At 25.5% G+C, this 15,918-nt stretch overlaps 3 protein-coding genes across 3 annotated transcripts in view; 2 read left to right on the plus strand and 1 right to left on the minus strand.

The window, feature by feature from the left end:
- Positions 1-15,918, minus strand: part of LOC126907346 (trace amine-associated receptor 1) — a 326,541-nt gene that overhangs the window by 282,145 nt on the left and 28,478 nt on the right. The gene's annotated exons all lie outside the window — the stretch shown is intronic.
- Positions 3,636-10,937, plus strand: LOC126907353 (uncharacterized). The gene is made up of 6 exons (XM_050688572.1): positions 3,636-4,041; positions 7,612-7,779; positions 7,852-7,950; positions 9,801-9,922; positions 10,145-10,321; positions 10,379-10,937. The coding sequence occupies exons 1-6, from the start codon at positions 3,993-3,995 to the stop codon at positions 10,463-10,465; spliced, it is 702 nt and encodes a 233-aa protein (XP_050544529.1). The 5' UTR covers positions 3,636-3,992; the 3' UTR covers positions 10,466-10,937.
- LOC126907344 (dynein regulatory complex subunit 4) lies at positions 10,824-15,170 on the plus strand. The gene is made up of 9 exons (XM_050688550.1): positions 10,824-10,936; positions 10,994-11,229; positions 12,369-12,486; positions 12,556-12,699; positions 12,980-13,240; positions 13,294-13,461; positions 14,000-14,086; positions 14,153-14,362; positions 14,516-15,170. Exons 1-9 carry the CDS (start codon positions 10,934-10,936, stop codon positions 14,696-14,698), a joined length of 1,410 nt encoding a protein of 469 aa, XP_050544507.1. The 5' UTR covers positions 10,824-10,933; the 3' UTR covers positions 14,699-15,170.

Raw genomic sequence — 15,918 nt, forward strand, 5'->3', positions numbered from 1 at the left:
ACAGTGTTTGTGTATTAACTATTTAATATTTTTATGTATATGCTAACTAAAATGGAATAAGTTTGGTGACCAATTAAAAATGGTATTATACTTGACAATAGTGCATATCTTTTAAGAGATTGACTAATATCAACAAAAATAAGAAACCTAAATGATTCAATAAAACTGTCATTTATTTGACGTAATAAAAAAAAAAGACTTATAATAATTATATTATTATTGAAAATGTTTTTGGATTTTTAAAAGAAAAATTAACCTTCAATATATTTCTAGCATATGTTGCCTTATGTAATTTAGCTAGGGACTATGATACAGATATTATGTCATAAGAATATGAAAATAACAATAGCAATGAGGAATTAAGTGATGATAGACAAGACAGAGAATTACAAAATTTTCCATTAGGGAATGGAGAACATGGATTGTAATATATAATTCATAATTTTAGATGATTGAAATTATACTCAAGATCATATTTTTATTATGGCGAAGTAAATTAAATAACATATAGCAAGTACCTAGGTTATTGAATGTTGAAAGATATAATATGAATCAATACCTATTAACATAAAAAAACGCACAGAATATGTACATAAAATTAGTAGTTTAAGTACTATTATGATATTATTGATAAAATGATTATTTTAATGATAAACTTTATAACATTAATGTGAATTTTATATTAACACAAACATAATTATGTTAATTTACTTTAATTATAATTAAAGTAAATTGACATTATTTGACACTTGTTTGTAACTCATTTATATATTATTTAAAGTTCAATAACGAGTACAAATGTAAAATATATATTATATATTAATAAAAACAGTTTGATTATAGTAACTAAATTGAGATATTTTACTTAGGAATGGAATAGTTTTATTATAATATCCTAATATTTAAAGTTTAATAACGAATAACAAGCCCTAATCTAATATATAACCTTGCGTAATATGCATAAAATTTACTTATTTAATTCATCAGTATTATTCGAATACTGTATTCAATATTACTAAATATAGTAATTCAATAATACTAAATCAAATGTATACTTAAAATCCAATAATAATAAATTTTCTAACTAATATTTCCAGAGTTTCTTTGTTGCTTAGTTTTTCAAGCTAATCAACTTAAATTACTTGATGAAAACACTTTTCAATATTTTTAACATTATCATTTGTTGATGAATTTCTAATAACATTTATATTCAATATGCTCGCTGGTGAATTGGACTAATCTAAACTTATATTATCAAGGGTATTTGAATAGGCTACCACAGTCTCATTAGTAAACTTTAATACATTTATATGAGTATGGCCCAAAGAATTTTGTACACCTAAACGCCGTATAATTGGTGATTATTGGTCAATAATGTTAAATCAATTCATCAGCTGTAGTAGGTTTGCAGTTTTTCCCTCTTTCAGAGCTGTTTTAAGTACAATTTTGTGAGCAACAATAAAAAAAATGTGTAAGTAATTATCCATACTTGTACTTTCATAGATAAATCTAGAGACTACAAATATGTAAATCTATTAAATTGTATAAACCGCAATAAAATGTCGTCACATTCTTTTAATATTATAATCCAAAGATATAACTTATTATTGATCTTTATTTATGGTATTGCCTGTATAAAGGTCCAATAATTTTCTTTATTTTCAGACAGTTTGAGATCTACCATTTAAGTAGTATCTAAAACTTTTTCCAAATTATGATTCAAAATTTCGGATTCATAAACCGTAATGTTATCATAAAAATAAAATAAAAAAGGACAGCTAACTTATAAATAGTTTTTAATTTGAAAATTAATTTTTGACTGGAAAACTTTATTTTAAATACAACGGCAAAATTCTTTAAGGTCAACAAAAATTTGCAAAAATTAAAAAGTTTATTTATAGAATAACAATTTTTTATTGTTTAATACAGTGGTCGGCAACCTTTTTTAATTCTCGGGCCACATTTACAAATTAAAAAGAGTTCGCGGGCCAGATAAAAAAAAAAAATTTATAATTACATTATTTATTATGCAAAAAAATACTATCTAAAACTTAAAATAATAATATGACTTATATAAAATACCCGTACCAAAAACGCAACGTTCAATTATATTTATACAAAATGATATTCAATTAAATTAATCGATTTAGAATTTAAAGCGGGCCGTATTTAATAGCCACGCGGGCCGCCGGTTGCCGACCACTGGTTTAATACATACTTTGAATTTTATTGAGTTAAATTACTGATTTAAAAAAATGCTGTATTGGCATAGTAAATAACACGCTTTCCGTATTAAATGGTATGTGGTTTGTATCCACAACTTCGAGAAAGGCTTGTCTGGTTAGTTTTGTGGTGTATAAGTTGGGTAATTGCGAAAATAGAATGATAGAAAAGTAACAATATAATAGACCGCACCTATGTCATCTAAATTATTGACCGGATAAGAAACTCGTATTACAAGGATAGGTCATAGAAAACTTGTAGCAATATCTATTAGAGTATACATTTTTCGTTACTTAAAACTCATAGTAATTTTTATAAAGCTACAAATGATTTAATGATTTTGGCCTTCTAAAAATAAACATCACCTAAACGCTATTATTTAAAAGTTCTAACCTCTTAAGAAAATGAAATTTGTACAAATATTTAACATTGTCATTTAAGTTAGAGAAATAGTTATGTTAGTTACAAAGCGGTCGTTCTGTTAATTGTTTGTGTTGTTTTTTTTTTTGTGGGTTATTATTGTATGTTTATTACAAGTGTCTTTAATTGTAATCATCATTTTAGCGTTTAAACTATTTATAGATGGTTAATAATTAAAAAAATTATCTCGTTCAATTATAATTTTCTTATTAAATATAACATGCGAGAAATTTACATTATTACTATAAAAATAATGAAATGTTACAACGATTTATATATCACGTATTTTTACTACGTTAGAGTACTCAAAAAAACTGGTTCTTCTTGGCGGTACACTTAATAATTACAAAGAATTAGTACTTCTATATCATAACCCGGGTAATACGATTAGTGTTAAAACAAGGACATTATACTAGTCATAGTATTTTACAAGTGTGTTATGTATTTTATGTCTGTATATTTATAGTGCTGTATTACTATATATTTCCGTTCCATCAACTAGCCAAAAAATAACCTAACTGTATAAAGTATGAGAATTCGTTTATATTTTAAAACAATGGAAATATACTAGATTGTACAAAAGTATCACAAATATGATAACGTGTTTTATTTTCAATAGCAAAGTGAAATACAATGCCTCGTACATTTATATTTTCATAGAAATTTATATCTATTTTTGTCATATCTAATTACACTTGAAAATTGATGTGCTGCATTTGTAATCATCAATATAGTTGTTCATTGGATTCATACAACGTGCTCGTATTAACCCCTTTACGGTATACACCAATTGAATATTGACTCAGTAACAACTATTGTCGAAAATGAACTATTATAATTATACATTTTTCCTTGTATAAAAATCCCGTAGATTTTTATTATTCTTTACGGCGCAGAGGAAGTGAAAAAGGGTTTAGATGTTCACTCAGTATGTACAACTAGACAGTGGCGGGCGCACCTGGAGGACGTGGGAGGACCGCTGATGTTCGACGACTGACGGCATGCCGTCGCACTACGTTTACATATTGTGGCTGTAGTAACGTGCGTTCTCCCGGACACTGTTCTCTACCGATGCTTATTCAATCTCCGATCATGAGCGACTGTGTAAATATATGCCGCAGAGAGTTTAATGATTCTCGTTAAAACGTTTTTTAATTGATTTTAACGAGAAAATAACCGAATACAAAAGAGCAAATACCTTTTTAATTAATGCAGTATTTTGGTACGATAAGTTTGTTTTTATTACATTAACAGTTGTTAGATTTTATTTGAAGACCTCATTTTTAATAATAAAGTCGTTTAGTTAAGACGAAATTTGGTGAATCTAACATAATAATATATTATGTTCAATGGAGAACAGATCTCTATCGTCTACATTCAAGTTAAATATTGTTTCTCGTGAGTAAAACCAATCATTTTAATTTTATAAAAAAACCTCGCACAAAACAATACCACTAAGATTACTTTCTAATTAAAGTTATTTGAATACACATTTCATAGGTGAATGGTTAAATTTTTATTTGAAATTTACAGTGTAAAAGTACAAAACCTGTATAATGAAAAAATCAACCGGCGTCCTATAAAAAAATAAGTAGAGGCAAATATTTATATTGTACTAAAAAAGCCTATACCAAGTAAAAGTATACGAAAAGTGATTACGCTTCATCATTCACTTAAGAGAAATGTCATAATTATGATTGCAATTATAAAACATGTTTAGTTTGTTGATTGGAATTTAAATTTAATTGGCCTTTTCATCTCAACATGTAAATTACCATAATTTAAGATAAATTTAAATGTGTAAATGCGATAGTTATTTTTTTAATCTAATACATACAATTATTTTATTAAAAATATTTGTTTTTCTGTTTATAAATATAATGTCCGTTATAAATATAATCCTAAAAATATTTATAATTTTAAAGTTGTTATACCGTTACATTATACGTACAATTGTATATATATATATAATTGAGAATACGTGTAATTATTGTTACTTTGTAATTAGGTTAAACATAATAGAGTAAAAGTAAAACATGAATAATTAAAACGTAAAGCATATATTTTAACAAAAATATTGAAATTTGATCCCTGAGATTCATGTTCGAATTTTTTTAATAATATTGAAAAAATGCATAGGTATCAAGATGCAACTTGATTCTTAGTTAATTCTTAGTAATTTAGCGTAGAATATTGTCTTACAAGCATTAAAACTTATTTTAATTATATTTCTTCACTAGGTATTTCATCTTTCTTTCGTTTGCATTATAACAATTGTCATAAAAATCTGATGTATGAATATTAGTAATCAAATTTTAGTGATAACTTTATTAGAGATCAAAGTTTTACATTTACTCGATATAGGTATATGTTCGTTAAATACTTTATTATTTCCAAAAATAATTTTTATTTTCGACATATAGTTTAGCCTAGTTAATTTAAAAATAGTCTGTCTGAAGGTACGGATATTATTTTGATCAATACCTTGTAGCAGGTGCGTGATTTTTTGTATTATGTATTAGTACACATGTATTCTTTGTGAAACTCCCTAAAAGTCGTTACACTTTTATTGACTCCGTGATATTTAAACGGACACGCACGTTTCTCGGTAGCCCTGCATTGCATATCACTTTGGTAAACATTAAGCTGTAAAAAAGTTTATAATAGTAAAACACAGTCTATAGATACTCGTATTTACAACGGAGAAACTGACAGTTTGTGTAAAATAGAAAACAATCAACTCTACTTTTATCCCGAAAGATGATCACACGCACGCACGCGGAAATTCGAATATTCTGGTTTTACAAAGCGCTTTCTTTCCTGTGACCTCTTTTTACTTCTACACGTAATATTATACTATAAACATACATTATACAATTTTTCATTTTTATCCATTACTGATGTTAAACCATAAATTTGCATTTAAAATTAAAAAAAATATTTAACTCGTAAAGTCTAAAAAAATGATGAATATATATACTTTTATAAAATACTAAATAAGAATTTATACAACTTTATATTATATGAGTGCCCGAATTTTCCAATACGTAATAACATCACTAGGTAATAGCGTTATTTGAGATAACGTCACAAAAGGTTTATAAAGAAGTACTTTTCGGTTGTAGTTTCAGTATGTGTTTAGCGCTGGTGATGGTTTCTGAAGTGTATATTGTCATTTGAAAAAATAAAGTTGACCACCTTTTAAGTCATTAGGGATGATTATAAAAAGTAATTATTAACTGATAAATCAAGAGTTATACGTAATTAAAAGAAATTAAAAATTGTTTTTCCAATATCATATTTATCTTGAAAGTAATCGAGCGGTTTATGATAAACTGATCACTCTGTATATTGTGAATTTTTTCAAGAGATAAACTGTCCAACTTACTATTAAATATTCATTCATTCTTATGCTATACAATTCAGTGATGAAGTTACTCAAATTTATAAAACGTAACTCCAGTTTACACATTATGGTAAAATGTGTTCGAATACTGTTTTTATAAACAACTAACCAGAACAAATAATCTATTGCTTGCGTGTATTATCGTCAGCTAGAAACAAACGTTTATTATGGTTAACTCGACTCGAAATGCAATTAATAAATGCACAAAATGTTGGCACTTTCAATAAAATTTTTCTTTAAATATCTAGGAACCACGAAAATCTGATTATCAAAATTTTATTGTTAAGCCATGACTTGCATGGCCATAATAAATCATGATAATTGCTGTCGTGATAGCCATAGATTTATATATCCAGACGGAACATTTACATTACTGATTTTGTAATCGTGCTCATGGAAGTCAGCTTTAAATTCAAATAATTCACAAAAATAATATCGTTAGGACATTATTTATTTATTTATCCTAAAATACTCTTTAAAAGCTTTTTAGAATGCAGACGCCCTATGAAACATTTTCAAAAATTGAAAATAACGTTTTTTTTAAATTATTTTTATAAAAGTTGTGATATTTTTTAATTGATAACCGATTTTTCATTGTAAACAAGAATCTGGACGAATTTTTTTTAAGGGGTCACTTTCTTCAAATCTTGCTTGTTCTCTTAGGTTTCTCATTGAATTTTTTTAAAGGCTACCAAGAGAAAGCTTATTATCTCTAGTATACTCTATTATTCTATTTTGATCAGTTTTGAAATACAGATGAGTTGTTTTAAAAATTCAATATTTATTAAAGATATATATTTTAAATCAAAACATATAATTTATGTCAATTAAATTTTTCTTAATTTATAAAATATAATATTTGAGTGTCAACAAGTTGATAATATATTATAAACAAGAAAATAGAAAAACTAAAAGCTAGCTACTTTTATTATATGATTGAAAAATTGAAAATAAGGTAATTAATTTTCAGTATTCTCACTGTTAATATATATATATATATATTATATTTAAAATAATTAAATGTTTTAATTATTTTTGATACTCGTAGTATTCTATATTAAGTGATAACGTTGCTAGGTGATATGGTCAGTAGGGGTATATAAGGGTGTTTTTGTTCGGGATGTCAGTATGTGTTTAGTGTTGATAACGGTAACATTGTTCGCAAAATATGTATCTATAATTTTTTTTTAATAATTTTTTGTGGCTTTTTGAGTTAAACTTATTAATATAATTTTACATTTATTATTTATATGAGAAAATATTGTTAGAAAGTAAATAAAAATTATTTCTTTGTTGTGTTAAGTTGTCAAGATTATTGATATACTCAGTTATTTTGTACAGTTTTTATATTTGTAAGTTATTTTGAAAAGATTTTGTGTATCGGTACATAAAAAAATTTTATAAAAGTTTATAATTTATATTGAAATATGTTGGAATATAATATTTTAGTCTAGAGTGCAGGGTTGTTGCGCTTTAAACGTGAAATATTGTTAACGTCTTGAACAGGTTTTTTTTTAAACATGTTTCTTATCAACCCTGTTAAAACGAAATTTATTTTCTAGATCAAAGGAAAATAAGGAGCGGTCAAGGGCCACTAATATTGTTTTCTTTTATTACTGCGACGGCCAGAGACGGTGCACAAGTAACGAAAAAACGATTGCAAGATGTTTCCAAAAAACTGAAGGATAATTTTGCCATAGGCGCTGTATTAATATGCAAAGAGAAAAATGGTACTTCAAGCCTATTATTCATTTTTCAACAATAAAAGCATAGAAAAATTTCATTGTATTGTTTTTATGTAGTAGTGTATCCTATCGTTCATTTTACCAACGACCAAGATTACTTAATGTCGGTGTTGCAAGACCAAAAAGATATAGACGAACACTTCAAACTAAACCAAGGTAAACGAAATTAGTCAGCATTAATTCTATTGTAATTCGATTGTTAGTGCCATATTTGACGCTTTGATGATTTATATGCGGGAAAAATCGAAAAGATCTAAGCTCCGTAAAACACTTGAGCGTGACACATCACTTAACTTTTAACGGGTAAGGCTTCAACTACGATAACCTGATATTATAGATCAATTACTGGCACTGAATTACAATAAAAAATTAAAATTTGATAAGTGTCTATACATTGTTTATTAAAACAGTTTACAATATTGATGTATAATTTCATTATTTTTTATCCTTAAGCGTCCAAATTAAATATACTGGAATAGATGCCTTAAATATGCTAGATATCATAATTCGGTGCTGTAATAGTTTAAAAGCTTTAAAGCTCATTTATTCATTTTTTAAAAATATCAATCTTAAAAAATTGTTTGTTTGTTTGATACAAACTCAGTTGACTGTTGAATCCTGTTCCTTTGACATCTTTGTTTTAAAATACACATAAAATAACCTTAACCCAATTAAATCATCATAGTTGATAACCCTAGTTTTATAGTGTAATAGAATAAAATGAAAAATGTTGAATCATGTAAAAAACCCACGTCTAAAGTTTCTAAAACTAATGTAATAGTTCAAATCATTTAAGTGTTCACTCGTGTAGGTAGAAAAATAACTTCATTATTTGATATGTGTGCGGTTTTTTAAAATTAATTGTTTATATTATCATAACATGCCATTATATGTAATTGGTATATTAATTTTTTTCATAGATTGCATAACTAAATCTAACGATATATTTATTAATAATATTTCAAACATGCATTTTATTTCACCGTATCAATTGAAAGTAGTGTTACTTATTACTCCCACTTTCACAATTAAAATAAGAGTTTTCTATTAATTGTGTGACTTATTAAAAACTGTTTTATTTTAAAAATAGTGAAAGTTTTTAATTAAAAAATTCAATGAAGACACTGTTAGACAAAAAAATGATTGAGTCAGTTCGCAAAAGGCCCTACTCCATTATAATACTGAGATTTGCTAAATTGTTTTCATAATTTTTTTCGAGATCGAAAAACAATGTTATTCAAACAGAGTTATGTTAATTTAAAGTTGAGTTCTTCTCTTAATAGTCATCAGTGTATAGTGGCACTTATAGCTGTTATTATAAACACTCGACCCAAGAAACCATTATATTGATCATGTTAACTAATAAACATTGAGAATTTTTTAACAGTCAGAACTTGGTCTCACGGTCTATATTGTCTCAACATAAATACTGAACAGTATTTGAGCAACGAATTAATACTAAACAACTATAAAAGCAATAGCTCGAACTAATGACACATTGTTTTATTATACACAGGATCGGTCCGATCTAACTGACTACTATCATTTTTGATACTATCATCTATTCATCGTTTTCTTTAATAATTTACACTCTTAGATGACGTTAAAAACATATGCTAATTATTTGTATTATTAATTTAAAAATAGCCAGTTTTTAGGGCTTATTTTTTAGAAATAATTAATGAGTCGATAACAACTTTAGAATAAGCACTTTTTAGTTACAAGCATTTTAATTCATAGAGTGGGTTATATAACAAAATAATTATAAATTATACGCCAGTACGATCTATACCCTACGGCGATACATATACACTATGTAATAAAATAGTAGTAACTTAATAATTATTTAACCTAAAGTTGTCATCGACTCAAAAAATATGATATTGAAGTAGTAAAAGTATGCATAAATTACTAAAAAAATTACAATTACATATTATTCGTATCAAATTCATAAGAGATTTTGGTTATATTTGTTCCACTCTATATGTTCACTTTAATTTAATTAGGTGTATATCGAGAAATCAAAAGCATTGAATGTGAAGACGCTTGCAGTTCATTTGTTAAGTCTCCTGCAAGTATTTCTTATATTGTATCTGGTTTCAGAACACTTGATACCAGTCTCGCAGAGGTATGTCGGTCAATTCTATTAAATTATTATTGAACTAAACAATGTATTAGTAACGTTTTTAATAGTTTTATAACGCACCTAATAATGTATAATTAAAATTAACTTAAGTAACAAAAAGGTTTTTTAAACCAATTGTATTTTTAGTTCAATATGGTCGATTTAAAATGATTTGTAAAATTATTGCTATGTTCAACGTTTTTTTATCACATTTTTGTGTGTTAGGTTATGATAGAATCGTGGAGGGATTGGACAGGAGCTAGGCATATGTATTTATACATGCCTTATGATTTAGGCTTACAAAGGATCTCGTTATTAAAAAAAGTAGCTCCTGACTCTATTAATGCGTTTACGTATGTTGTGATTGCTGAGTGTTTAAATGTTGACACGGAAGAAAAGAAGGTTAGAAAATAATATGTTGCTAGTAGTTATAGATAATATAACTTTACTTATTTTCAGATGATGTTATTAGATTTTGTTCAGAGAATGAGGGTAGAAAAATTCCTATCTGGTTACCTGTCAGTTTATGAGCTACACAAAATGTAATACATTTGTGTAAATTTACCTCGCTTATTAAACCATGCACGTAATATTCTGTTATGTTGACTAATTTTTATTTTATTTAATTTTTGTTTATAAAAATTATTTTATATTGTTTTTAATACATGTAATTAATGTTATATTTTTTACACTGTAGTAATAAATAAATACATGTTCACTATATTTACTAAAAACAAATTGTCTTTCATCTGTTTCATTTCAAACATTGTACTTTAATAGTTCTTATTTTAAATAAATAAATAAATAGAATTGAAGATTACTAAAAACTCAGTTAAGTTGACAAAAGCAAACTCTATTAAACGCTATGATGCATCATGTACTACCATAGTAACAGGTAGAGGTAGTATATGGATAATGATTTAACAATATCCAGTTTGCAGTTATTTGTATAGTTTCTTACAAATAATAAAATAGTATTATAGATTAAAAAGTCTCTGAGAAGAAAGCCAAGCAATGGTAAAGTATTCGATTATTTTTGTTTAATTAGACATAATCGATGTAACTCATCTGTAGGCACCAAAAAAAAAATCAAAAGCAAATAAAAGTGGCCGCTCAAGTGCCGGAATTGTGGACGGTGTATCCATCGCTGAAATGTCTAGGGAACAACTGGAAGGATTTGCGACAAGGGTGAAAAAAGAATTGGAACGTGAAAGAGAAGAAAGAAATTTCTTTCAATTGGAACGAGACAAAATTTTAACATTTTGGGAGATCACTCGTCAAGAAATGGAAGAAAATAGGGCTTCGCTTAGGTTTGTTTGCAAGAACGAATGCTAAAACTTTATAAAAAGCGTTATATTCTAATTGTTTAACATAATTGAATTTTTTGAACCATAATAATAATAGCGATAACATGACATAGTTAATTTAAATCAAATTTCTATTTTTAATCTTATTGAAATGATATAGTACCTTAGTTATGGTAATCAAATTGAATATATATATATATATACAGAGTGATCGGTTTATCATAAACCACTCGATTACTCTCAAAATAATCCAATATTGAAAAAATTCTTTTTGATTATGATTTAATTAAGATAATTACTGATCAATAAAAATTTTTGGACAAGAATTTCGGGAGTTATTTTCATTTTTATACCTTGATGGAAGTAACTGTACGTACGGCCGGGAAATGACTAGAGATAAAAATAGTTATATCTTTAAATGTTTGATAACTTTTGAAATACTGTTTTAAAAATCATCATATTCTTAATTTAAACATTATGTGTTAAATAAATTAGAAAATTATGTACGTTGCCATTTGAAAAAATTAATTTTTAGTTATAAGAGATGATTCTAAATAGCAATTATTAACTAATAAATCAAGAGTTATATGTAACTAAAAGAAATCAAATATTGTTATTCCAATATTGTATTTATATTCAGAGAAATTGAGTGGTTTATGATAAACTAATCACCCTTTATATATTTTGTAAACAATTGATTATGTAATTTATTGTTTCATATTATAAGAAAATTGAAAAAAATATAAAAACTCTAGCGTATATTTAATTATTATTTAATGTATACTTTTTACTCAAAATACATCTAAATTATCAAGTTGGATTAATAGTATACGCCAAATATTAGAGTAAATTAATAATAAAATTCCAGTAAAGTAGTTAACAGTAACAATGTTTATATTTAATACTAGAATGATTCAAAGTATAATTTTTTAACTTAAACAATTTTATATTCATAACAATTAAAGATTTTTTTTTGTTTTTGTAGACAGTAAAATGTTTTTCATTATTAACAAGAAATATTTCTGATGAATTTATTAATATTTTTTAATCATCCTAGCCTTTTAAGATACACACATAAATATATATATTGTTGATTAAAATTAAGTAACTCGTTAAACTTGGCTTATACATACATGACACAGGAATAAGGATAGAGAAATTGAAGAAATTGAAGAAAAACACCAGGAAGAAATTAAAGTTTACAAACAAAAAATGAAGCTATTAATGTATGAGCAGCATGTACATCTTTCTGAAATACAAGTAGGTTTATTATAAATAGTTATTTAGATTGTTTGTGGATATGTTGTTGTTAATTTTTAATAAATACAGGCTGAAAATATGGTGTCGTTAAAAATTAATAATGATGACCATATAAAAGAGGAAGAAGATTTAATAAAAGAAAACGATGTTTTAAAACAAGAGATCGTGGAAATGAATTTTCGACACATAGAGGAAATTCATAACATAAGACGAGTAATTTTGTTATTCAAATAAACGTTTTAGTTGTTTTTATTTTTAAATTATGACCATTAAACCTATGGTTGACTACGATATAAATGTATATATTTTATTATGAATTTCATTGATAACAATAAAAAAATTACTTATATTACTATAGAAATTTATCTATTTATTGATTATTACATATAATTGTGTTTTGGAAATACTTGACTAAAATCAAAAAAAGTGTTTATTGTAAAGTAATCATAAACGATAGCTAATCTAAAGTATTGTTTTTTTTTATATTTTAAAGGAACACGCTAAACTTATTAGAGAGTTAAAGGAAAGATTTACAGAAGATTGTAGACTAATCGAAGGAAAATATCAGAAACGTATGGAAGATCTTAGGGTTCGAATGAGTATAAAAAATAAAGTGGAAGTGGCTGAAACTGAGGCAACTAAAAATAAAATAATTTCTGAAATCATAGAAGATCATAACAACGAATTTAACAATCTAAAAGAACACTATAATGATATAACTGTTAATAATTTAACTTTAATCGCTAGCTTAAAAGTATGTAGGGTATCTTATATTATTTTTGAATTATAATTATTGTTTTTGTTCAGGAAAAGTTTTTAGAATTAAAAGAAGATCAAAAAAGAGCAGAAATGGATCTAAATTTAATGACTAAAGAAAATGAATCATTAAAAGAACCTTTGAAAGAAGCAAAGAATAGCGTAGAACAGCTAACTCAAAAAATGATTAATTACAGTAATGACAAACAGCGGTTAGCAGTAAGTATTTATCAAAATTGATTTGTATCATTTTGATATAAACGTCAAAGTAAAGTATATAGTAAATTTATTCGTTAAAAATACTTTGTGAAATATTACATATTTCCTAAAAAAATATGTAATAGAATATCCAAGACTTATACAAAAAGTCTATTATCTAGAAATTTTTGATATCTATAGAAAAAGTTATAGTAATATAGAACTCTGGACTTATATATTTTTTATTGTTTTGTAACTAAAAAAGAGAAGTGTGAAATTATACTTATATATTATGTATGTACACAAGCAACGCCTTGTACTTTTTCACTCGTATGCAACAATTTATAAAACAAGTATATTGATTTTGGGACCAACAATAAGAGTTGGCTGTTGGAAATTACTGATTTTTTTAAACATTATTAATTGAAATATTGAACTTCTTGTATAGTAACAATTCTGATTTTGAAATCATAAAATTTAAAATTCTTAAAACTTAATTAATTAACTTAATTAATTAAAAATTAATAATTTTTCATAACATGCTGTTGATATAATTTAGGTTATCACAAAACGTTTGAAACATACTTTAGACAAATATAAAAATTTACAAGGGAATTATGACGAAATGCAAATGAACTTTGAAAGAGTATGTTAAAATTATACTGATATTATAAATATTTATTTTTAATATATGAACAATATTTGGGTTTAGGCTCAAAAAGAACTGGAAACAACAAAAGCTGAGTACTCAGATAAGATAATGCGTTTACAAATTGAATACAGTAAACGATTATTAATAACGGAAAATCGTGTCAAACAAGTTAAAGAAATTTTAGAGGAAAAAGAAGCTCAGGTTGCACGTATCAGTGGGGCAATATCATCAGATACGTCTATTGCTATGGCAATGAATTTAAAAACAGAAGTTATTATTTATCATAAGATATACATATTATGTTTATTAATATATTTAATTTTTTAAGTCTAAAAATTTGACGGTTATATTTTTTTAGTAAAACTTATCTAATCTCCCAGAAAAAAAGAAATTTATTTTAATTATATTTTTTCTGAATTTTAGGAATTACTTGCAAAAAAGAACACTCAAATTGAGCAAGTATGGAATGATCTAATGATAGTAACGAAAAAGTATAATCAACTCTGTAGAAACTTTAAAGATAAATTTAAAGAACACAGTTTGTCACAAGAAGATATTTATGAGTTTACCTTTTCTGATAAAAACGAGTACCTCAAGAGTGTATAGATACAATGTAAATTTCATCTATGAAATCATATTTGCTTAACTTGTTAATTTAAGGCGTTTAAAGTTTTAGTATTTCTTTAGGCATCTTTATTTTTAGCTAATTTAAACTCTTGTATAGTGAAATATTTTTTTAAAGATAAACAGGGTTCAGTAGTTTGAGTCTTATTGCAATCGTTCAAATTTGGAATAAGGTTCGTTGTAATAACATATCTTTTTTTGAACAAAAATTACAACATAAAACTTCTGCTTTATTGGTCATAACTACATTTGTAACAACTCATGACACAATAATTCCATATTTTTCTTCGGGAACTGGGGAGTGGAATCAAAACTGAACTTTTATATCTAGCATTGCATTATAATGTCAAATATAAATAAATAATTGTATTTAATATTATAATATAACACACAATAGTCAATATGATCAGATTATTAAAACAGATGCTATGTAAATAAAATATTTTTACCAATTACAATAAAAAGAATAATTGTTATTACAAAATTGATACACTTTCGTCTTAACTATGGTTGTTTTAAAATGTTTTGACATTTTAAAATTAAAAAAACATTAATTTTATTATTAAAAACAAATAATAAAAAATATGATTTTAACGTAGTCTAAATGTGTGTATAAGTTATTAAAAAAATATAACATAGGTAAATTGTATCAAAACTTACAAAAATATAAATATAACATCAAATATTACTTTCCTATTTTTGGGGGCTGATCCCCTCCTAAGATTGCAATGATAATTTATTCCAAAATTTTAGTACTAATTAAGAGAAACTGAAACAATGTCTGCATAGATGAAAATGGAAAAAATATTAATTTATAATATAATAATATACTATAAACCAAAACAAAGTTTATTACATAAATATAATTGTATAATACTATACACGGTTACTGAAGAGACCCATCTGATGGTTTGCATGTTTCATCAAAAAGGCCTGGCTATTCATCGTTGACAGTTCTCTGCAATATTATATTAATATGATAATCAAATCACAGGATACCACCTTTGAGTACATACAACAATATTTATATTAACAATAATTAAAAGAAAATTTTGTATGCCCCGTTGTAATCAATTTTCCTCAAAATTACACCATTTCTTAAATATTTAATGATAAAAACGAACATTTTTTTATTTTCGATTTCGATTTCATCTGCATACAATATCGACTTATTATTTGACTGAAAATATATATAAGGCATA

Source organism: Daktulosphaira vitifoliae, unplaced genomic scaffold (assembly GCF_025091365.1).
Source record: "Daktulosphaira vitifoliae isolate Bord-2020 unplaced genomic scaffold, ASM2509136v1 Scaffold_5, whole genome shotgun sequence".
In the NCBI taxonomy this organism is placed as follows: Eukaryota; Metazoa; Arthropoda; class Insecta; order Hemiptera; family Phylloxeridae; genus Daktulosphaira; species Daktulosphaira vitifoliae.